The sequence below is a fragment of the Talpa occidentalis genome, unplaced genomic scaffold (assembly GCF_014898055.3).
Source record: "Talpa occidentalis isolate TD23 unplaced genomic scaffold, MPIMG_talOcc4v2.1 talOcc4.9, whole genome shotgun sequence".
Lineage (NCBI taxonomy): Eukaryota > Metazoa > Chordata > Mammalia > Eulipotyphla > Talpidae > Talpa > Talpa occidentalis.
This window is the reverse complement of record NW_023605305.1, coordinates 80730960-80753667: the sequence shown is the minus strand read 5'-3', so window position 1 is coordinate 80753667 and position 22708 is coordinate 80730960. Positions and strand designations below refer to the sequence as shown.

At 44.9% G+C, this 22708-nt stretch overlaps 1 protein-coding gene across 2 annotated transcripts in view; it reads left to right on the top strand.

Moving 5' to 3' along the window:
- Window positions 1-21185, top strand: part of TUFT1 (tuftelin 1) — a 38634-nt gene extending 17449 nt beyond the window's left edge. The window contains exons 2-12 of one of the 2 annotated variants that reach the window (XM_037498320.2): window positions 3064-3138; window positions 3525-3626; window positions 6090-6176; window positions 6685-6774; window positions 11297-11410; window positions 15027-15155; window positions 15726-15820; window positions 17740-17845; window positions 18776-18859; window positions 19736-19836; window positions 20640-21185. In XM_037498320.2, the coding sequence (XP_037354217.1) occupies window positions 3064-3138; window positions 3525-3626; window positions 6090-6176; window positions 6685-6774; window positions 11297-11410; window positions 15027-15155; window positions 15726-15820; window positions 17740-17845; window positions 18776-18859; window positions 19736-19836; window positions 20640-20703 (1047 nt within the window). In that variant the 3' untranslated portion in view covers window positions 20704-21185. The remainder of the gene's footprint in view (window positions 1-3063; window positions 3139-3524; window positions 3627-6089; window positions 6177-6684; window positions 6775-11296; window positions 11411-15026; window positions 15156-15725; window positions 15821-17739; window positions 17846-18775; window positions 18860-19735; window positions 19837-20639) is intronic. The other variant, XM_037498321.2, reaches the window with a different exon arrangement.
- The last annotated feature ends 1523 nt before the right edge of the window (window positions 21186-22708 follow it).

Here is a 22708-nt window from a genome sequence, read left to right as displayed (position 1 = left end):
TGAATTAAGGTAATTTGTGTTTTTCAAGGGTTTGATTATTTTATCTAAATTATCAAATTTATGCTCATAGAGTTATTCAGAGTATTGCCTACTCCTTTTCATACCTGCAGAGTCTGTAGAAGTTTCCTATTTCATTCCAGATACTGGTAATTTGTGTCTCTCTCTTTTATTTTTTGTCAGTCTTGCTAGAGGTTAATCAATTTCATTTGTCTCTTCAAAGAACTAGATCTTTGTTTCATTGATTTTTCGCTATAGTTTTTCTGTGAACTATTTATTTCTGTTCTTACCTTTATTAATGCCTTGTTTCTGCTCGCTTTGGGTTTAGTTTGTTCTTTTTCTAAATTCTTGTTGTGAGAGCTTAAATTATTGATTTGAGACCTTCCTTCCCAACCCTTCTCCCTCCTCCCCCCCAGCTTTCCTTAACACACTATGAATTTCTCAGTACTGCTTTAACTGTGTCCCACAGAGCTTGACATTTTGTTTTTTCATTTTCATTCAGTTTAATGATTGTTTTATTTTCCTTGAGAATGCCTTTTCGACTCAAGGATTACTTAGAAGTATGTTGTTTAGTTTCATAGTATTTGTAAATCTTCCTGTTGTCTTTCTCTTATTTATTTTTTGTTTGATTCCATTATAGGCAGATGAACATACTCTATGATTTCAGTTTTTTCAAATGAGTTGAGGTCTACTTTAAGGTCCAGATTAGGGTCTGTCTTAGTGTATGTTCTGTAGGTATTTGAAAAGAATGTGTATTCTGCTGTTTTTGGATAGAGTTAATTATGTTTCTGGGCAAGAATTTTGGTTTTGCCCTGTATGGGATTTGCTCAGTTCTGTAGGTTTATGTCTTTTGCCAAATTTGGGCGGTTTCAGCTATCATTGCCTTGAATAATTTTCAACTTGTCCCCTTTCTCCTCTCCATCTGTGTTAACTTGAATGGCTAAGATGATCTGTCTAGGCACCAACCCAGCCTAGCTGTCTGTGCTCTTACAGTTAGAATGCCTGGGTTCATGCAATGACCCGGCTAATTCCCAGCTTCACTGGCTGATTCCTTTGTTGTCCCGGCTTTTCTCAATTGCCTGTAGGTATGGGGAAATGTTTTAAGCAAAGTGCATGCTTTTGTTCTGGAGGGAAAGAGCTGGCAGCCACTCTGGCAATTTTGAAATCATTTCCTCTTCTTTCTTTGTAACATCTTGACCTAGGTATCACGGAGCACTCATTCTACATTCGGAAAATACTTAACCTGTGTTAAGGGCTGTGACAACAGTCCTCGGGGAGTTAACAGTCAGAAGGGGCAGTCCTCATGGATCACAAGTGATGGAGAGGCAGGTGCCACAGGAGGCCCTGTGATGCTGAGGGAGCTCAGGGCGGGGAGGGTGTACTACCCACAGGGTATAGGGAAACGTCATGGAAGATGTGGCATTTGAATATGACTCTTGAGGGACCTGCAGATACCCCAGATGAAAAGAAAGGACACTTAAGGCAAAGGAAATGTAGAAAGCAAAGGCACTGAAGTGGGAGGGCAAGGGATGTATTGAGGGGGCAGGCAAGGAGGGGCAGTAACAAGATAGGTGAATTGACTCAGACTGTTGAGAGCCTTAAATGTCACGTTAGGATCTGACATTTATTTTGTAGGAATTAAGTGTTTTTGTAAAACCAGCTACATTGCCAAGATTGGGAAGGCTTAAGGACTATTGTGGGAGTGTCTTCTGTCTTTCTTAAATTTGGGTTCATTCTAAGAACTAGGAGGAGGCTATTATTTGAATATTTCTTTATGTGACAGAGAACAACCTTCGTATGTTTTCAGTTAATCTTCAACAACAACAAAAAAACCCTACCTTTAGTTGGATGGTAGTATTCTCATTGCAGAAATTGACTTGCTCCTTCTGTAGTTGCCTGTCCAGGAAACTTACCAACTCCCTGGGAAGATGCCAACCTTTCTTCCTCCTTTCCTTCTAACAGATACTTGGAAGGTTAGGATGGATTCTTAAAACATGGTAAGGGTAGAATGGCCTTTATCCTGTTGGGCCTCAAGACAGGGGATGAGCAGATGACATCAAGATCACTTTCACCTTTGGATAGATCATCATTGACTTTGCTGTATTGCCTGGGAAAGGTGTATACTCCCACAAAGGGTTAACTGTTAGACTCTGTCTGATTCAATACAGCTATCAATCCGTTGGTGAACCTGCAGACACTAAGTACTGACTATAAATATCCTTGGATTTACAACTGTGCCCAGGAGTTGGGGGACAGCAATGGGTACCCCTAACGTACCTTCACCTCCTCCACACCCCTGCATAGTTCAAGGGTTAATTTTACTATGTCTAACCTCTCATTTATCAAATGGGAACCAGTGTATCAGAATGATTGAGCCCCTCATCCACCTCTACAGGTTATTGGCAAGGTTTGGCCTACCCTCCCTTGCTGACCCTGCCTATGCTATTATCTCCCCAGATATCCAATCCCAGCACTTTTACCTCTTACCACGTTTTTCCCCTTAGGCTTTGTATTTTCCCCACAATGTGTTTTTTTAACCTTTGAGTTATAAAAGAAAACCTGGTTCTTCCTTTGAAGCTAGGCTCATATCTAGATGAATAACTATTGTCTTGCCTGCTTTTATTTGGATAATGTCTGTGTGGCTATATAGAAATGGTAGTTTGGTTAAGGAAAGACATCATAGGCTTGTAAAGTACACCAGTAACTTCCTGGTTGGCTGTCAGGTACAGAAATTCTGAATTGGGATGACCAAGCCAGGAATGCCCTCTTCAGAGTTAGGGGAGGGGAGTCCCTTCCTTCCCCTATGGAGCTGCTTGGAGCAGCCTGCTGTGCAGCCTTTCTGCAGTATAAAGAGCACTGTCAGAGCCCCCACCTCTCTGAGACATTCCACCACTCAGGAGAGACCTGATCTTGGGAAAGCTAATGTCACCCTTCTGGACCTCAGCTTTCCTTGTCTGTGAGATGGTGATAATAAGGCCCACTCCATAGTTTCAGCAAAAGTGCACCTTGTACCAATAGTAGACTGTAAAGGTAAAGGGTTATTGTTGCTGTCGTTGTCATTACTAGGGCAGCGTGGACATTCTCAGACTGACTCTGCAGAGTGAACTGACAGGAGAGGAACTTGAACACATAGCCCAGAAGGTATTGAGGTTTCTGGTGGGGTGAGGCCTCCCCTCAACCAGTTCTTACTTGCTACTGACTCTCACCCCTGACTGCTGGAGCCACTCTGCTGCTGTGAATTTGGGAGCGCTTCCTTTCAGGCACATCTTGCTGACCTCAGCATATGCGCAGCTTCCGGGAATGGGAGACCGCTACTAAAATGAAAACTAACCGCAATTTCTACTAATTTTCCCTGTCTGATGTTCTTACTACTGTGTAACTTCTGGTAGAGATCCTGAGATGAAGTTTTAGAGGGCAAATTCTGCTAACCTTTCACGTCTCTTGAGGAGCAGATTTTTGCGTTGGTAAAGAGGCTCAATTCTGGACTTTTCATGATTTCTGAATCTCTCTACCTCTCTCTCTCTCAGGCTGGCAGGAAGACCTATGCCATGGTGTCTGGCTACTCAACTGGTCATTCTCTGGCCTCAGAATTGGTGGAGTCCAACGATGGACATGAGGAGATCATTAAGGTAAGTAAGCTCAGTTCACCTCCACTTTGTCTTTCCTCTCTCATCCTCTCTGCAAACATGAGAGGGAGCAACTGGTTATGCCTAAAGGAGTTTGTGGTTTGACTCAGAAGAACCAGATCTGTAATGCTGGTTCTTGGCTCTCCTGGAAAGAGCCTAATTAGCACCAGGACACCACTACCTTATAGTGACTTTGGTGTGACCTACCCCGGCCTAGGCATGGTGGCACAACCTGTCTGGGAGCCTGTTCACTCTCCGTTTGCCAGCTGGAGATTGTGGAGGCAGGAGGTAAAGGGGGTGTTTATACAACTCACTTTGTTCTAAAAACAGCTTTTTGAGACATAATTCACAGAGCATAAAGTCGACTCAAAGTATACAGGTAGTGGCTTTTAGTACATTCACAGAGTTGTACATCCACTGTTCATGCCAGAACATTTTTAGTCACTCCTCTCAGCTCCTGGCAATCACCAACCACTTTCAGTCTCTATGAATTTGCCTTTTTCAGATATTTCATATGAATGGAATCATACAACATGTGCTCTCTAGTGTCTTTTTTTTTCACTTAAAATAATATTGTCACTGGGCCTCCCCTGGTGGTGCAGTGGGTTGAGCACAGCACTGTGAAGCTGTCTGTAGCCTCTGCAGCATGGGTTTGATCCCGGCCAGCGAGAATCCCACATGGCACAGCAGATATTATCTCTGGTGAATCCTCTCACCCTCCTGCGCATCTGGCCTGTACCCTGGTTCTTGTATAAATAAATAAAAATCTTTAAAAAAAAAAATAATATTGTCAAGCTTCAACCATTTTGTAACGTATGTCAGTACTTATTGCTTTTTATGGTTGAATATTACCTTGAATGTATGTACCACATTTTGCTACCTATTCATCAATTAGTAGGCACTTGGGTTGTTCTACTTTTTGACTTATGCCATTATGAATATTCATGTACAAACTTTTGTGTGAACATAGGTTTTTAATTTCTTGGCACATATTTAGGAGTGGAATTGCTAGGTTGTATGGTAACTCTGTATTTAATCTTTTTTTTTTTAAAGATTTTATTTATTTATACAAGAACTGGGGTATAGGTCAGAGGCGCAGGAGGGTGAGAGAATTCACCAGAGAGAGACAGAGTGGGGAGCAGAACAGGCAGATAGACCAAAGACACTGCTGAGGGGAGCGGTGGGCCAGGCAGGAGAGGTCTGCCATGCCATGTGGGTTTCTCCCTGGCCGGCCGGGAATCGAACCCGTGCTGCAGAGGCTGCGGACAGCTTCACAGCCCGGCGCTCAACACGCTGCGCCACCAGGCAGACCCTGTATTTAATCTTTTGAGGAACTACCAGACTGTTTCCCAGAGCATCTGCTCCATTTATATTCCAACCAATAATGCATGAGGGGTTCCAATTTCTCTATATCCTCAGCAACCCTTGTTATTATCCATCTTTTTGATTATAGCCTTCCTAGATGATATGAAGTGGTGTCCTGTAGTTTTAATTTGCATTTCCCTAATAAAATTGACCATCTTTTCACATGCTCATTTCCCATTTGTTTATCACCTTTGAAGAAACACAATGTCAAAATACAACTAGTTTTTGTATATTGACATTATATCCTGCAACCTTGCTGACCTCATTCTTTGTTCCAACAGTTTTTTAGTGGATTCCTTAGGATAATTTATATACAGTGGTCACATCACTGCAAATCAAATTAATTTGACCTCTTCCTTTCCAATCTGAATCCTTTATTTAATTTCTTTTTCTTATTCCAAGTCATGTCATGGCCCTTGAGGAAAGCAAAATTACCCATAATTCTATCAGTATAATCATTGGTCATACTTTACTGTGTATCCTCTCAGACATTTTTCTTTCTATACTATGTATTTTGTGAAAAAATCAAATTGTACTATATACTCTTCCAGTTTGCTCTCCCTCCCACTTAAGTGGTAGTTTATAATATCTCTGTGTCCATAAATGTAAATATCTGGCATTTGAAGTACTCCATAATATTCTATTATAGACATGCCATAATTTATTTAATTAATTGCCCATTGGTGGATATTTTGTCTGATTTTCACTTTTTGCTGCCAGAAACATTTTGCTGAACATATATGTTACTATGTGTGGTTTATGATACAATTAAAAACCAAAATTTTCTCAACTGTAAAAGGCTCCAGCATGGTATACAGGGAGAAATGTGTAATACCTTTTACAACCCCTGCCTATCAATTTACATATATACATGTGACTGTTTTTACCATTTGAACTAAGTGTATTTCATTAGGATAAATTCCCACAAGTAGATTTCATAGATCAAAGAGTAAATATAGTTTTAAGTTTTCTAATCTGAATCACCAACTTGCTACCCAGAAAGGTGGTAATATATTTACTTTCATGCCAGGCTGACTGTTGTCATGAAATTAATTTAGCTTGAGTTGTCATAACAAAATAGTGCTATCTTCGTTACTTCAGGTGTACTTGAAGGGGAGGTCTGGAGACAAGATGATCCATGAGAAGAATATTGATCAGCTGAAGAGTGAGGTCCAGTACATCCAGGAGGTGGGTACCCTTCCCTTACGGAAGTGACTGGGATCATTTTTCTTAAACTTACTTTTTTTTATTTTTGGTTCCTTTCCATACTTGGTGGGTTCCTACTTTTTCCCTTCTGCTCCCTTATCTCCAAAGTACCACCATGCCCTCTCATGTACCAAATAACATTTTTGACCCTTTAATGAATCAGCCTATCCTTTCATTAACAAATTAATACCATGTGCCTAGTGTTCTCCCCTAGCCATGCTATCTCAAATTGCCAGCTTCACCTCCCCAACTTTTCCTGACCTTCTCCCTGGCTTATGGTTCTCCTTGACACCTGTCACCTATAACTAAAACATTAGCTTCATCTGGGCTTGTATAGAAGGGACTAGTCTGTACCCCCTTTTTGGCTTGGATCCACTCTCCCCAGCTGTGCTTACAGCAGTGCGGGACTCACAGGAGTATAGAGTGGTGGGTGGTTGGTGTGCTCTCTTTCCCTATGCCAAAGCTAAAGCTTCTTGCCTTCCTCTCCCAGGCCAGGAACTGCCTGCAGAAGCTCCGGGAAGACATAAGTAGCAAGCTCGACAGAGATCCAGGAGATTCTCTCCATCAACAGGAGATACAGGTAATGGGAAACGGTCCCTGCTGGGTCCCCACCAAGAAAGTGGGGTTGTGCCAGGCAGTCCCATTTGCCCGTCACCCACTGGGTGCTGAATCTAACAATACTGGCAAGAAAAGAGAGCATTAGGCTCTGCTGGGCACTCACAACCTTGGCAGGGCTCTCCAGCAGAGGAGCTTTTGCTTTACTTACATCAGCTTTTGTATAAGTACACCTGGGCCTCCTTGGTGGCACAAGGGGTTAAGACACGGCCTATGGAGCTGTCTGCAAGTTCGATCCCCGGCAGGCCAGGTAGCAACCCACACAGTGCAGCAGACCTCTCCTGACTCGCCTGCTGCTCCCCTCAGCAGTGTATTTCAGGAGATCTGCCTGTTCTGTTCCCCACTCTGTCTCTGTGAATCCTCTCACCCCCCACATGCTCACCTGTACCCCAGCTCTTGTGTGCATAAGTAAATAAATCTTTATATAAGTATACCTGCTTTTAGGAAATAAATATTTATGGAATTTATAGAAATAAAATTTCACAAAACCTCTTGTCTATCAGGATTCTGTGATCAATCTTCTTGTAATATAAAATCTTGTAAAGCAGACAACCATGTATAAATCCAAACTTCTCGTAAGTTGATTTTGCTTCATTTGGGTGACGCCTGTAGTATAAATTGGAATTCTCAGCCCTCCTCTGTTGTTTGTGTGTAACTCTTTGCCGGGGATGGGAAGCTCCTCAAGGTTAGGCCTTCACCCTTTATCTCTATAACCCTACTCCTCCAGCAAAGGGTCTGGGATGTGGAAGGTCTTCAGTAAAAGTTCACTTGATTGAACTGATTGGAGAAGTCATTTGGGGATGGATAATCCTGGGATCCTGCTTTTCAGCCTCCCTAAAATAGAATTGTTCTCAGGATAACAGAACTATCTCTGCCATGATCACCCTCATCCACCTTTGACTTATGGGCTGTATCTCTTTTATTTGCATTTGGTTTGTGTGGGCTGGGCTTTCTCTAGCACTTACCAGGAGAACAGTGCCCACGAACCTGGCACCGCGAAGTTTCTCTGGCTTGGGTGTGTACTTGGCTTGTGTGGCAACCTGCCCCAATTCATTTTGCTTGACTGAAGGTAGGACTTTCACTGCTTGAGCTCATCTGGCTGGTGGGAGGTGCTTTGTCAGGTGGCAGACGAACCTCCTGTGCTCAGAGACTGACTCAAAGGTCCTAGCCCTTTGTTAGCACAAACTAGCCCTCATAGTGAATAATCAGGCATTGGGTAAAAAAGAATTGCAAATGCCTCTTCTCCTGTTGATTCATGCTTTGCTACACCTTATCAGGACCCCTAAGGGACTAAGTGAAACTCTTTGTGGAAGGCAGTTGCTTGTATTCCCTGGGCTACAAGGAATGGGTCTGCTTATTTTCCAGTCTGCTGAGAGGTTTTAGCCTGAGGTTTCCTTCATCTTCCCTATAAGGCTAGGGGACTCTTTCCGAGGCTGCATGTGTTTCTCTACTCCCTCCTCTTTCCATTTCCCCACAGAGCACTGGAACACTTTACTTCTTCCTCTCCCCAACCCTCCCTGCCCTCCTCTCCCCTTCCTTTACCTCCTCCTCCCTCCTTGCCTTCCCTCTTCTTTCATCTCAGCTTCTTCCTCCTTGGGAGTATCCACTGTTAACAGATTAAGTGCGTGGATCCTTTTCTGCTTCTCAGCCTTGGCTGCCCATTGGAGTGGCCCTGGAAGCATCTGAGGCCCTGGAACCATGCCCCTGTGCTATTCCCAGAGAGTGAGTTAATTGGTCTGGTGCCTGGCCACTTTAGGTGATTCTATAGGTGATTTAAAAATCTGTTTAGTGAGGGGCCTCCTTGGTGGCGCAAGGGGTTAAGACACAACCTATGAAGCTATTTGCAGCCACTGCAGCACGAGTTTGATCCCCAGCCAGGGAGCTACCCACATGGCATAGCAGACCTCTCCTGACTCACCCACTGCTCCCCTCGGCAGTGTATTTCAGTAGATCCACCTGTTCTGCTCCCCACTCTGTCTCTGATGAATCCTCTCATCCCCATCCCCCATGCTTCTGGCCTATACCCCAGTTCTTGTATGCATAAATAAATAAATCTTTTTTAAAAATCTGTTTAGGGCCTCCCCGGTGGCGCAGCGGTTGAGCGCTGGGTTGCGAAGCTGCCCGCGGCCTCCGCGGCGCCGGTTCGATCCCCGGCTGCTCCCCGGCCACCGGAGGAGGGTCCCACATGGCGGGCAGACCTCTCCTGCCGCCCGCTGCTCCCCTCAGCAGTGTACTTCGGTCCTTCTGCCTGCTCTGCTCCCCGCTCTGGCTCTGGTGAATTCTCTCGCCCTCCCGGCTTCTGACTGTACCCAGTGCATGTATAAACAATGTATAAACAAAACGAACGAACAAACAAACAAATAAAAAACATGCCTCTAAAAAAAAAAAAAATAAATAAAAAAAAAAAAAAAAAAAAAAATAAAAAAAAATAAAAATCTGTTTAGTGGAAGTTGAGTACCAATGTTCTAGTGTTTTCTATACGCAATCATATTTAATGCTATATGTGCATCTATAAAATCTGTATATTGATACTATGCTCTATATACACAACAAATGTACCTATGCTTACTTTTTAATATTTTTCAACAGAAGATTGTTAATAGCCTTCTTTCCACATTAGTAATTATAGTTCTATCTCACACCTTTGAATAACCACATATGTTTCTTCCAATGGCTGTGTGTTTTTATTTTATCTTTTCCAGCTTTGTTGAGGTGTAATTGGCTGTGCTTTTGAAAAAATGGCATTTGTTATATTTTTTTGATTTATAAAAAATACAAGAAATCTTATTGTAGAAAATTTGGAAATCAGAAACAGAAAAATGAAGGGAAGAATATCCATTGTAACCTACCCAAATTAAAACCAGAGCTTGGTGAAATTTCCTTTGGTTCCTTTAACGAAAATACATATTTACAATATTAAGTTTATGTATACATAATATTTCCCTGTATTTGTTTCTTTGGTTGGGGTTTTTTTGGCCCTCACATGCAGAGTTGAGTCATACCTGCCATCAGTTCAGACCACATTATCATCACTGGTCTCATGTAGGTCTCTCGCTGGTCTTCTCTCCTACAAGCAGATACTCTAACATATGCAATGTATGATTTAAATACATCGATCACATATGTTTTCAGTTTTCATAATGGACTTGTATTGTCTTTCTGTTTTTTCCTTTTGAACCAGCACCATGTACTTAGGATCTCTTTGTGTTCCTGTGTTAAAAATCTAGTTTGTTATCTGCTACTCCTACTTGTAAAGATTTTTTTCTCTTCACAGTACATCATAAAAATATTTCAGGTGATTAAAAAAATCTCCTGAGAACCTCTCTTAAAATAAACATTATAGTTATGCTTCAGGGGCCTTTCATAGCATTCTCACCTGCCCTGTCCAGCAGCCTCAGTGCATGCACACAGAAGAACTGACCAGATAACTTACAGACCTGGAGATTTGGAAGCTTGGGATTCCAGCCACTCGAATGCTCGAGATGTGCACTTTGGATTTTTCCCTTCCTCCTGAGTCACCATATTTGGCAAATATGCTGTTGGCAACAAGCTGTAATAACACCTGGTATTATCTGTTCAGCTTCTTTCTTCTCATAAGCCCCAGGCCCTACTGGATATTATCTTATTTTTGAGGCAGCCTACCAGTAAGGCAAAGCATGGCGAGGAGACTTCTTCCTGCTTCTCAGATAGAGAAACAGAGCCCAGAGGGCTTGTATCAGGCAGCCCTGCAACCCTGTTGCCCTCCTGCCAGCTGAGAGCCCCAGGCTCTGGCTTGAAGTTGTTGCTGCTTCCCACTGTGCAAGACAGAGAGAATTTTCTGTCAGACTCACAGGGAACCGGTAACTGCAGCATCTGGTGCCTGTGTGCAGATGGGAGCGAGACCCTACATGCCAGTTCAGCCTTAACCACCCACCCACAACTGGGTGTGTCCAGGTGTGAGACTCACAATAACCTGATGAGACACCTTTTCCTACATCAAATCAGATAGCTGGACTTGTTGGCTTCTTTTGCCCTAAACTTGCCCATTCATCTGGAATTCTTTATGCTCTGATCTCTGGGCTAGGTACAGAGAACAACAAAAGATGGGTCTTTGCGATGCTCCCCTTGTGGGGTGGTGGTTTCTGCCCTAAGGGAAGTGTAGTGCAAAGGGGAACATGTTCCCTGCTGCAGAGATCTCTGGTCTGATGGAAGCAGGACACACACGCAAAGATGGCACAGACGTCCCTATTAATCAATCAGTAGATACATGTGTAAGAATTGCTGGGTGTGTCCTAAGGTAATTGGGTATTTTAAGACTAGTTGAGTTCTTTAGGGTATGAAAAGAGAATGCTTTCAAATGAATAATTCAGCACTCGTGGGTACCTCCAACTAACTCTCCCCTTGTGTGATGTGAATGGACAAGATGGTTCAAACCAATTGTGTGCACCTGTGTCCTTACCCTGCTGCAAACACAGTGATTCACCTTCCCTTTCCTGATCTGGCTGTAGGTGGACACCTATTTAAACGAAGATGCCGATAGCTTGAGGAAGACTGTGCTGGACTTGCTTGCCAAACTGCAGGAGGCTGAGCGGAAGCACCAGTCAGACCGTGTGACTTTTGAGGTGAGATTTGGAATTTGGGGAAAAAGTGCCCCAGGGTTGGGCTGCTGGGTGTAGGTGCCAGTGACTTTGTCAGCATGGACTTCATGTCTTTCTGGCTGGGTGTCATCAACTAGACAGGTTAGGCTTTGAGGCCCAGGTACTTCCTGCCTGCCTACTTTTCCTTCTCGGGGAGAGTCACAGTTTTTATTGTCTACAGCTGGCCCATCATTCCAAGGTCAGCTTTTGATTCTTGCCTCTGTTGAAGTTGTGTGGTGGTGCTGGTCTGGGAGCAGCAGGTAATTTAAGTCATTTCTATAAGCACCACAGTAAGAATGATTGGGCTGTGGGCACCAAGCAGGCAAGGACTGTTGCTGTCAAGTTTGCTGTGCATCCCCCAGTGGGCACCTCGTCAGGGTGAGTGGAAGAGCTGGTGCCGTCATCACCAGAGCTGTGCCCATGGCTGAGGCAACTTTAGGCCTAGTCGTGGCTTTACCACACAGAGCTTTGTGACCTTGAATGAGTTCTTCAGTTACTGTGATAAAGGCAATACTAGGTTATTATAGAAGATTAAAAAAATACAAAGCCGGGTCTCCCTGGTGCCACAAAGGGTTAAGTCGCAGCACTATGAAACGATGGGCAGCCACTGTAGCATGAGTTCAATCCCCGGCCAGGGGGCTAACCCACATGGCACAGCAGACCTCTCCTGTCTCGCCTGCTGCTTCCCTCAGCAGTGTATTACAGACAGTCCGCCTGTTTTATTCCCCACTCTGTCTCTGATGAATACTCTCACCACCCGCACCTCTGGCCTGTAACCCAGTTCTTGTATGCGTAAATAAATCAATCTTTAAAAAAAAAATACAAAAGCCTATAAAGAGAGAGTGAAGGCTTCCCATTCTTAAAAGTGTGGAAAATCTTCCACACTTCACAGAAAATACTTGAAGTATAAAATGAAGATGCACTGGGTGAACACTGTCAGTTTTCTACCTTTTTTTTTTTAATCTTAGAAGTTTTTTTTTTACATTTTGAAAGAACAGATTTGTTAGGAAAAGGAGAAAGAAAAAGAGAGGCACCTGCATAGTCACAGGTGGGCAGAAGAGCTTGGGCAGTCTTTTAAATTGCTCTGTGTGAGATTAACCATCTGTTATCTGCTGTTGTTCATCCACACGGAAAGTATTTTTTAGGTCATAAATATGTAATGATAGGATTATGTCCTGCCCAGGCACGCCAGGAGCTGCTGGAAAGAAGGCCAGCCTGAGCTCTTCTCTTTCATGGGACTAGAAAGAATGTTTGTGAAGAAGATTGGGAGGAAGAGGAAGGGCATTGAGGCCCATCACCTGCCCCTAAAGTAGTCTGTCTTAGTTGAGCAAATATTTTAACCTCCCAAAGTACCAGTTTTAACTTTTTTAAAAAGAAGTCATGAAATATACCTCTCCAGTCAGTGGGCAATTAGAATGAGGTAATAAACATACACGTTTATCACTCTAAAGGGCTTTAGAAATACAAGATTCCCTATATATTTTTCTTTGTGATCAATTTGCTACACAGGCTTTCCTGCCCTGAATAGTTTGGACTTTAGGGCTATACTAAGATTAATCTGGTCTCAGAACAAGATATCTGTATGGTAAAGAAGTCTGCTGAGAAAGGTACTTGCTGCGTCGATTTCAGATTCCACAGTTTGGGTCATTTGGTTGGCGATGTATCAGTGTGGTGACCAGCAGTTCCCTACAGAGCAGGAGGACGCAGAGGTTGAGGCTGGAGCACCTACCAGACTGTGAATTTTAGAAAGAAATGTTTGCCTTATGGGACTACACCTGGAGGGGGCGGGGAAAGGCAAACATTGTTTAAAAATTAACGGTGATGTAGAATATATATAAATTTAAAAAAAATAAAGGAAGTAAGGTTTGCCTTGCATTATGAAGTACTTCTCAGTTTTGACCAGACAAAGAGGATGCTGCTAACCTGACATTTCAAAACTTGGGCAAAATGGCCCCAAGTAAAAACGCCGAAGTCCAGAATGCCCCTCACAGCTGTGGCCATGGGCCCCTGCTTTTTCAGAAAGGACTGCCATTTAACCCCGTGCTCCTCAGCACCCACCTACAATGGAGATGCCACTTGGGTTGTTCCCACTTCGGTGTAGGTTGGCATACCCTTTTGTGAGAGCGTCCTTTAGGGCAGGGCCAACTTGGAGCTACAGGGACAGATGTCCCTGAAGGCAGGGGAGTGTTTTATTTTTCCTTTGTAATTCTACACAGGGTGCAAGGATTAGTCCATGGCCGTTACCTTTGTGCTCCCAGCATATATCAACCTGGTGTAGTGTTTAACGACACAAACAAAAAGCCTTGTTTTTAAGTTCCTGCCCAGTGGACTGGCCTGTTCCAGGCTAACATGGGCATTTGAAGGTTTTTCTTAGTCTCTCATAGGGAATTAGACTCTCCTGTTTACTATTCTGAACCTGAGGGTAGGACGGACAAGATTCAATTATCGTGAAAAAAGCCTGCATGCAGCATGGATCCCAACCTGCTGGCTGCTTGCTGGCAGGACGAATTTGCAGCAGGTTTGCCCTGGATGCACCAGTGCAGTATGGACACGTCTTTTCACACATCATCCTGTATTTCATTCTCTCCTCCCTGCTTTGACTTTGGGAGGAGCCCGCCAAACTGGCTACTGCTGTGCTATTTTCCCAGGAGCAGGGAGGCTCTCCAGAGGTTACCCAGAGTGATTGATAGAGGAGTCAACGTGGGGTAACCATGGGGCCTGAAATGGATTTTGAAGTGCACTGGCTCTGTCATACACCAGCTCTGTAGCCTTGAATAGGTCAGTTGACCTTTAGTTGTGAAAGTAAAGGGTTGATTCGATGAGCATCACTTCCATTCACTTGATGAAGCTGACGGTCTACCGGGGGTGCACACAGTGGCCAGGCAAAATCTACCCTGTGCTGTGAGAGGGGAGGGCTGCATGACCTCGTGGGCACACCGAAGAAGGACCCCTCGCCCAGGCCCAGAGGCTCCTTGGAAGAAGGGGTATCTGACCTGAGACCTGAAGGATAATTAAGAGCTGGTAAATGCACATGGGAGGGCAGGAAGCAAGTTCTTACTTTACTTTTTCATTCCAAAATTCTGCTTCTGTCCTTTTAGATCGACTTATCATCTTTGATAAAAATGCAAAGTCTTCCTGGATCTTAGTAACCCTCCCAGATGCTATTTTGGCCTTTGTGTTTACGCTGTGATGTTAGTGGAAGTGAGGGTGAGGAAGAATTGGAGAAATAGAAAGAAGGACATGGCAAGAGCCTCCCTGGATGATTTGTTTTTGAATTAGTAGGAAAACCAAAATACTGGCTTAAGCTTGGGTCACGTTGGAGGGCTAGTGGGGTGTTGAAGAAGTCAGCTGCTAAAAGTGGTGCTTATAGGCTAAAGGTGTCTCTCTAAAGCAGAACTCTGTCAGCTTCTGCCCATGGACCCTGGAAATCGTTCCTCTGCAGTCTCCTGGTGGCCCTGCACCAGTGAAGGGGGTGGTGGCTGTGTTCTCATTGGCGTTGCCCACCTTCTCCCTCCACTGCAAGATCCTGGGTTCTTTTCTGGGGTTTTATCCATGTGTGCTCTATTTCCACCACCTCATACATCCCCATCCTGTGTCTTAGGTGACACTCAGTCGCTACCAGAGAGAAGCAGAACAGAGTCACATGGCCCTTCAGAGAGCAGAGGCCAGAGTGGAGCAGAAAGAGGTGGACATTGGAGAGCTACAGAGGCGCTTGCTAGGGATGGAGACGGTAATTGCAGGAACCTGCTCTCCTCTGCTCTGCGTCCTGGGCTGCAAGGCGCCCCGGGGTTGACTGGGATGGTTGCTGAAGCTCCCCTTGTACAAGCAGCTCCAGAAAAGTGTACTTCATGGCTTCCTTTGGAAAATACTGATATGTCTGAGCACCTTCTAACCTTTAAGGAAAAGGAAATGTTCTTTCTCTCCTCTAATCTCAGCCCTCAATAACTAGAGTTGAACTGATTTCCATTTTAGTCAGGCTTGTACAGCTGCCCTTTATGGGCTTTTGAAAACTGTTCTTAACAACCATTGGCCTGGTTTCTCAGGGCTTGGCAACCATGGCTGGCAGGTGGGCCAGGATGATGCAGGGCCAGGCTCTCCCTCCGGGCAGCTGGGTGAGGCTGGGAAGCTTCTATGTGCTGAGGGTGGGAAGGGTTATCCCTGACAGGGGAGGGCACCCCATCAAACCAGCTTGGCCTGCTGCTCTTTGGCAGTTGTCCCAGTTCTAGTGCCCATATCACCTCAAACACAGAAACTGTTGCCATCTCTTCATCCAAGATTTTCTTTCCTTTGACCTATCTAGGAGCATCAGGCCTTATTGGTGAAGGTCAGGGAAGGGGAGACAGCTCTGGAGGAACTGCGGAGCAAGAACGCTGACTGCCGAGCAGAACAAGAAAAGTAAGGGCTCTTGTTCACTGTGGGATTGGGGTGCTGGGAGGGGAGGGTGGGCGGAGCAGCCTGCAGCTCCCATGGTGGCCAGACCTGGGAGGAAGCTGGTGCTGATGTCAGATCTTCCATCTCTGACTCACCCTGGGCTGCTCAGGGTGGGGCCCTGCCCAGGGAGATACTGGTTGGGAGGCTGCCATCTCTAGGGAGTCATTTTCCATGGCGTAACAACCTAAAGAAAAGGCTTTGTGGTTCGAGAGTCAAGGTCAAGTGAGAGCTAGTCAAGCCTCTGCCGATGTCACACGTCATTCCAGGGTGTCGTGCTGGACGTGGACATGCTAATATCACACCAAGGTTTACTCCCCAAAGACACAAGGCAACTGAACTAGTGGAGGGTGAAACTGAATAATTTCCTCACAAGTTGTCTCACTGAAAATGCAAAGAGTTGCTTCATGAAGATATAACTGATCTTCCCATCCCCCAAAGTGACTCAGAAACTGAGAACCAGCTCAGCAGTGGTACATGGGCATCTTTGGGATCTAGGTTAGAGAGTTTTGCAAATTCCCTCAAATCAGAGAGGAGCACAGGTCCCAGAGTAGTGCAACCTAAGAGCAAAGATTGGGCCATTGTGTATCTTTAAGAATTCAGAAATTCTTTATGTCCTTGACAATTAATAAATAAGATCTCAAATGGTAAAACAAATTTTACATCAGGGCCTCCCTGGTGGCGCAGTGGGTTGAACGCCACACTATGAAGCTGTCTGCAGCCTCTGCAGCATGGGTTTGATTCCCGGCCTACCAGAGAGATACCCATATGGCGCGGCAGACCTCTCCTGTCACGCCCACTGCTCCCCTCAGCAGTGTATTTCAGTTGTCTGCCTGTTCTGCTCCCCATTCTGTCTCTGGTGAATCCTCTCACCCTCCCACACCTCTGGCCTGTACCCCAGCTCTTGTATAAAAATAAATAAATCTTTAAAAAAAATTTTACATCTGCATGTTGAGTCTGAGCTCCATTGTATGATTTGGACCTTTTAAAATTCAACAGACAAGGCTACCTGAGAAGGCTAAGGAATTCCAAGATTAACAGATAAAGCCTTTGCCTTCCTGCACCCTTCAGTAAACTGGGGAAGTTTTCTCTCCTTTGTTATAAATTCCATCTCAGCCTGTCTGGCACAGACAATTCAGGGGTCTTAATTGTTGCTTCCTTTCAGACTTCATATCTTAAAATATCAGTATTCCCTCTTCCTCAATGGCAGAGGTGCTCATGGGCAGGCGACTGAGAGAGGAAAGAGCAGGAAAAACTTAAGAGACCTGAAAGTCTAAAGCCCAGGGAACAACAAGTAATAGCTGTGCACCATTAATGCTGATTTTCTAGATGAAAGGAGACTGGGAAGTGGGGTGTTAGAGAGCTGAGGGTGGAAACTTAGAATGTTTGATTTAGGAAAGATGTGGGGCTCCCATTGCATTGTGCCCCAGCCGCACATCAAGTACTGCCCACCTTCTTTTCCTCTTGATGTAAAATCCCTGCCAACAGTGTGATTGTATTGGACATCACAATCCAGCTCCCACTTGAGTTTTTCCAGGAGCTCATTACACACAGGGCAGTCTGTTTTCTGACTACTTTAACACTGAGAAAGTCTATTCCCATGTTGGCCTAAGAACTGCTTGCTGGGAATACCTACCTATTAGTTGTAGTTTTAGAACCTCTCTGAGCCTCAGTTTCCTTTTTTGGACCAGGTGATCTCTGTGATGCTTCTGATTGATGTCCTAAGGGGTCCTATTCCCTACCCCTGAGGGCAGCCTACCAGGGAGTCAGGCAGAGGGAATCATACCTGACAGCAACCCCTTCACCCCCAGCCCAAGGCTCTTCCTATGACTGGGTAGAGGAAATGTTTTTTCCTCTTGCCTTATCCTTCTGGTCTCTATCTCCAGGACTGCTAACCTGGAAAAGGAAGTGGCTGGGTTGCGGGAGAAGATCCATCACTTAGATGACATGCTTAAGAGCCAGCAGCGGAAAGTTCGGCAAATGATCGAGCAGGTAAGCAGGGTCAACTCCTTACTTGCCTTACCTAACGTGCTTTTGAAGACTGTTCTGAGACATCCGTCAGCCTGGTTTCTAGAGCTTGGCATCCATAGCTGCAGATGAACCCGGATAATGCCCACCTAAAGGAATCACCTTGAGCCTAGTACTGTGTTCTTAGCAAGTCCATGCTTTTACTTATGTATTCTCCTGGGGAGCCTGGCTTGTATTTGTAAGTGCCCCATAAAATATTTATGGCTTCCAGTTACCAGACAAGGTCATTGGGATTTGCTTTTCTTCCACCTTTGCCCTACTTCTTTGGGCATTTGCCTTCTGCTTATAGAAGGCAAAAGAAGGAAAAGGTTAGTTTTCCTTACAGTCTGATGACTGCTTGTAAATGAGTGAGTCACGGTAAACTATCTTCTTTGTGTGCAAATTACCAACCTTTGTGCTTCATGGCAGATTTTGGGCTTCTCTCGCCTGAGCTTTAGGGTCGCTGATTTAGGATATGCCAATTTGGGTATGGTTTGGAATGTGAGACCTCTGATGAAGGGATACATTTGCTTGGTGTCACCTCCAGACTTGGAGTCTTCAGTCTTGCTCACTGCTATTCCCCACTGTCTAGAATAGGACCCATCATATAGTAAATGCTCAATAAATACTTCTTGAATCAATAAATCATTTGTATTTCCAAAAATCAAAGGCAGTGGTTTTTGAATCATCCGTAATTTTGGATTCTCAGAGTGGTGCTCCCCACACACCCTCTGGGATATCCAGAGTTTACTATTAAGTAAAACAGGACTTTTATAGAAAGCTAAGCAAATCATGTGAGAGGTGCAAACCCTGCCTTCATCTTTGCCGCTTCCCCTGGCGACAGCAGGTCCAAGTTTGATGAGAGTGTCTTGAGTCATTTTAAAAGTGAGCTCAGTGTCTCCCACATCTTTTCAGCTCCAGAATTCAAAAGCTGTGGTCCAGACAAAGGACACCACCATCCAGGAGCTCAAGGAGAAAATCGCCTACCTGGAAGCAGAGGTGTGTGCTGGGCAGCCGTAGGGACCTGGCAGGGAAGAGAAGACTGGCTAAAAGGGAGGGAAAGATCACAGAGGGGGGGTCTCGGTCCTTTCTAGCTGCAGCTCTGAAGTGAGTATCTGGATAGTTGATTTTCTGCTCAGTTGAGTAAACATTTTCCAGAACTTTCAGAGAGTTGGTAAGACCTGTCCCCCTTCTGAAGGGGTACATCTTTGTGGTGCAAGCCCTGTGCCATGGCAGCATGGAGGTGAACCTTCTTTCTGACCATGTGGGCTCAGCAGAGGAGCTGACAGTGCAGTTGGGCTTTGGAGGAGGAGGCATCCTCTAGGCATCATCATGGCTAAGGTGATGGGCCTTGATTAGCTGAGTTTTTCTTAGTCCAATTTCCACCCAGCCTCAAAGCTCTTCCTTATCCCTTGACTACCCGAAGATCACTTTGCAGCCACTGTGGGAAGATCCCTTGTTGTGGGAGAGAGAAAAAGAAATGGAGAGAGGGATGTTTACCTTCAGGGATTTGCAGTCTTGAGTTAGGAATAAAATACATATTTTTAAAATACATTATAGACAATCCTATGGACAAGGGCAAGTAAACATCTCAGTTGACCACAAAAATGATATACAGACAGTATAGAGAGATGAGATAGAGGAAATGACAAGTATGGCACAGAGCCACCGAGAGCACATCCTCAGTGGAGGCTGGAGCAGGTGTGGAGGAAGGGAGCAAGCTGCATGGTGAGATGAGAAGTGAGGGTGTCCTGGCATGCGTGATTGGGGTGACAGCAGTGTCACCACAGAGGTGGAGAAAGCACACTGGGCTAGGTCAACGTGATAGATGGAAGCCAGAAAAGATTGGTCCTAACCTCCTAACCTGTATTACAGAACTTAGAGATGCATGACCGCATAGAACACCTGATAGAAAAACAAATCAGTCATGGCAACTTCAGCACGCAGACCCGGGCCAAGACAGAGAACCTGGGCAGGTGAGTGGGCGAAGAGGAGCAGACCCAGGGAGGAAGGGTGGGAGGTAGGACAGAGCTGTGGCTGCTTTGGTGCAAAAGCAAGGAAGAGGCTCTTCTAAATCCAGCTTGATCCTCTAAGCCTCTGATCTGACATTCTCTACCCGCACCGTTTTTTAAGCCAGTAAAAGCAGAGCTTGATACCACAAATTCAAGGAGGGCCAGGAATAGTTGCTAGAGGTTCTGAACTCCCTGAAAACTGGATGCAAAAACTGTGTGTGTTTTATGTGCCTTTTTCTAGGGAGATAGACTTTTGTTTCTAAGAGATTCCCAAAAAGGTCCAAGACTTTGGAAAAAATGAAGAATCACAGCCACACCTACTTTTTTTTTTTTAAAATAATAAATTTTATTTTTATATTCTCCATACAATTGCAACCCCCCCCATTCTGACCCCAATCCCTCCCCTCCCGCCCCCCACCCCCAAAAAGTGTCTCTGGTTCATAGTTTTTTGTTGATTTTGATTTTCACTTTCTTATAGTTATTCATTTTCCTGGTCCCTTATTTAAGTTTTCTAGATTCCTGCTATGAGTGAGACCATCCATACCTACTTTTCAGTTGCTTAGTTGCTCCCCCTCTTTTCCATCACTCCTGTCAGGGACCATATACCATCCCCCCTAATCTTTTCTTAGAGACCAGACACAGTGTTTCAAAATATTTGGAACAGGAGGTGAGCCACTCTGAAGGGTAGAATTCCCGAGGGAGTATGGATGGGGGGCTCTGAAGTGAAGGCAGCAGCTCACACTCAGTATTTCCATCTTTCTTTTCAGCGTGAGGATATCAAAGCCCCCCAGCCCCAAGCCCTTGCCTCTCATCCGAGTGGTGGAAACATGAGTGGAAAGAAGACGCCGCCATTGCCACCTCTCGCCTGTGGAGAAGCCCACCACCCCCGTAGGCTGTTAGCACTGACTTTGACTTCCTGACTGTCCCCTGGCTGCACTTGGGGTTCAGGTGTCCTGCCCCTTCCAAACGCCTATCCTCTGTAAGCCCGGTGGATGGAGGATGAGGCCTCCCGTGGACACCAGACCTTTGGAAGACATTATACTGCCAGCAGGAGCCAGGGCAGGGTCCTTATTCCTGTAGTTACGATTTTTCTCTGTGGTAGAGTTTCCCTTCTGTTACAGACCGGAGTTCAGCTGCCCCAGAAGCCAGGCCCTCACCTGGTTGGGAGAGGTAGCAAGATTTGCCTCAGAAGCTGGCAAGCTGGCAGCACAACTGTCGACAGCGACTGGAGAGTGTCCTGGGGAGATGAAGTTCCTTCTGCAAACACAGCTCTGTTCTTAGCAACAAACTGTTTACTTTTCTACTAGCTCCATCCTCAGCCCCTGCTGACTTGGCCCTCCCACTGAAAGACAATGGGGCTTACCTGTCAAGGCCTGGTCAGAGCCAGTGAACCTCAACTTGATTCGATGGCCTTGCCTTTTGGGGAGATGGGAATGTATATTCGGGGAGTAGCTTTTGGCAGAAAGATTCTATAGGGCCACGGACGTTTAAACGTGACTTCCCTCTGCTGTGAAGACTCCCAGAATCTCTTAGGGTTTTTCCCTAAGTCGCAGTACAAGGCACACCTCAGTCTTCCTGACTCCGAGCCTAAAAACTGTTTTCACTGGGTAACATCAATCTCAGCGAAACTCATTGTATTTATTTTGCTAAGTTATTGGTGTTTTTGCTTACATCTTAAAATCGATGTAATACCAAGTTCTATAGCCTGCTCTTGGCGGTATTTGGATTTGTTCAAAACTGGGAAAAGAATTCTCTCTTTTCTCTATCTGCTTCTTTCCCCAAACCTGATCTGATCCTCTGGCAGGCAAGTGTATTTGCTCTAAGGTGTCAGGGTCTGAGTGTCACTTGTTTGGGAGAAGTGGATAGTCCAGATTCTTTTGGGGAGGGATTGAATTCTTTCCCTGAACTTCTGCTTTATAATCAGCCTATTATCCTGGCTCTGAATGACCTGAATGACCTATGTTTTCTTTAGGGCTCTTCCTGAAGTCCTAAGAAGGAGATAAGCATCAGAATGTGGTACTATGGGACTCAGAAAAATTAAAAGCAAATGTGGATTAAGCCTTCAAGGTTCTACTTGACTCAAAAACCAGAAGCCTTAAGTATGTGTCTGTTGGGACTGGGCTCACGTTCTGGTTTTGTCCAAGATGATTTTTGCTGTTCTTTGTGTAGCTTCCTCATTTGCAAAGCGACAGGTCAGACCAGATGCTCTCCATATGCCCCTCCAGTTCTGATATTTTTTCCAGTGACGTAGTGTTGATATGGTGAATCTAATAAATTATGTTAATATGTCTCTTTGAGCTCCTGGCCTAGATTCTTTTCACTTTCTGGGAGGATATAAGAATGCAATTTTGGTGTCTGTGTCCACATTTCGGAGCTGTATCCAAGCACCCCAAATACTATGATATAAGGAGTCTCATGTTCAGAGGAGTTGGTGACCCTTTTAAGCAGCTCAGTTCCGTGCTTGAAGCCTGGTTGTAGGAGGTGGCCCCTAACTTTAGCTTGGCCCCTGTGTGGGGTGGTGGCCTGTGTGATAGCTAAACTTTTCAGTTTGTGTCCCCAATTGAAAAAGAACTGCTCAGAAGCACGGGTCCTGTGATTACTTAGAGTTCGGCCAATCAGCACTGGAGGTGATGAGTAACACCATGTCCTTTGCAGAAATGACAAGCACTCTGGAAATGCTGACTGCAGCTGTTTAAGGGTTTAGTTTTTGGCTATCTCTGGGCATCATTCAATTAGTCCAATGGTCTTTTTTTATTTCTGCCAAAAATGCAGTTGACTGCAGGGCCCAACAGGGACATTGCTGAACTTATACATGAATCTTTTCTGAACCAAAGAG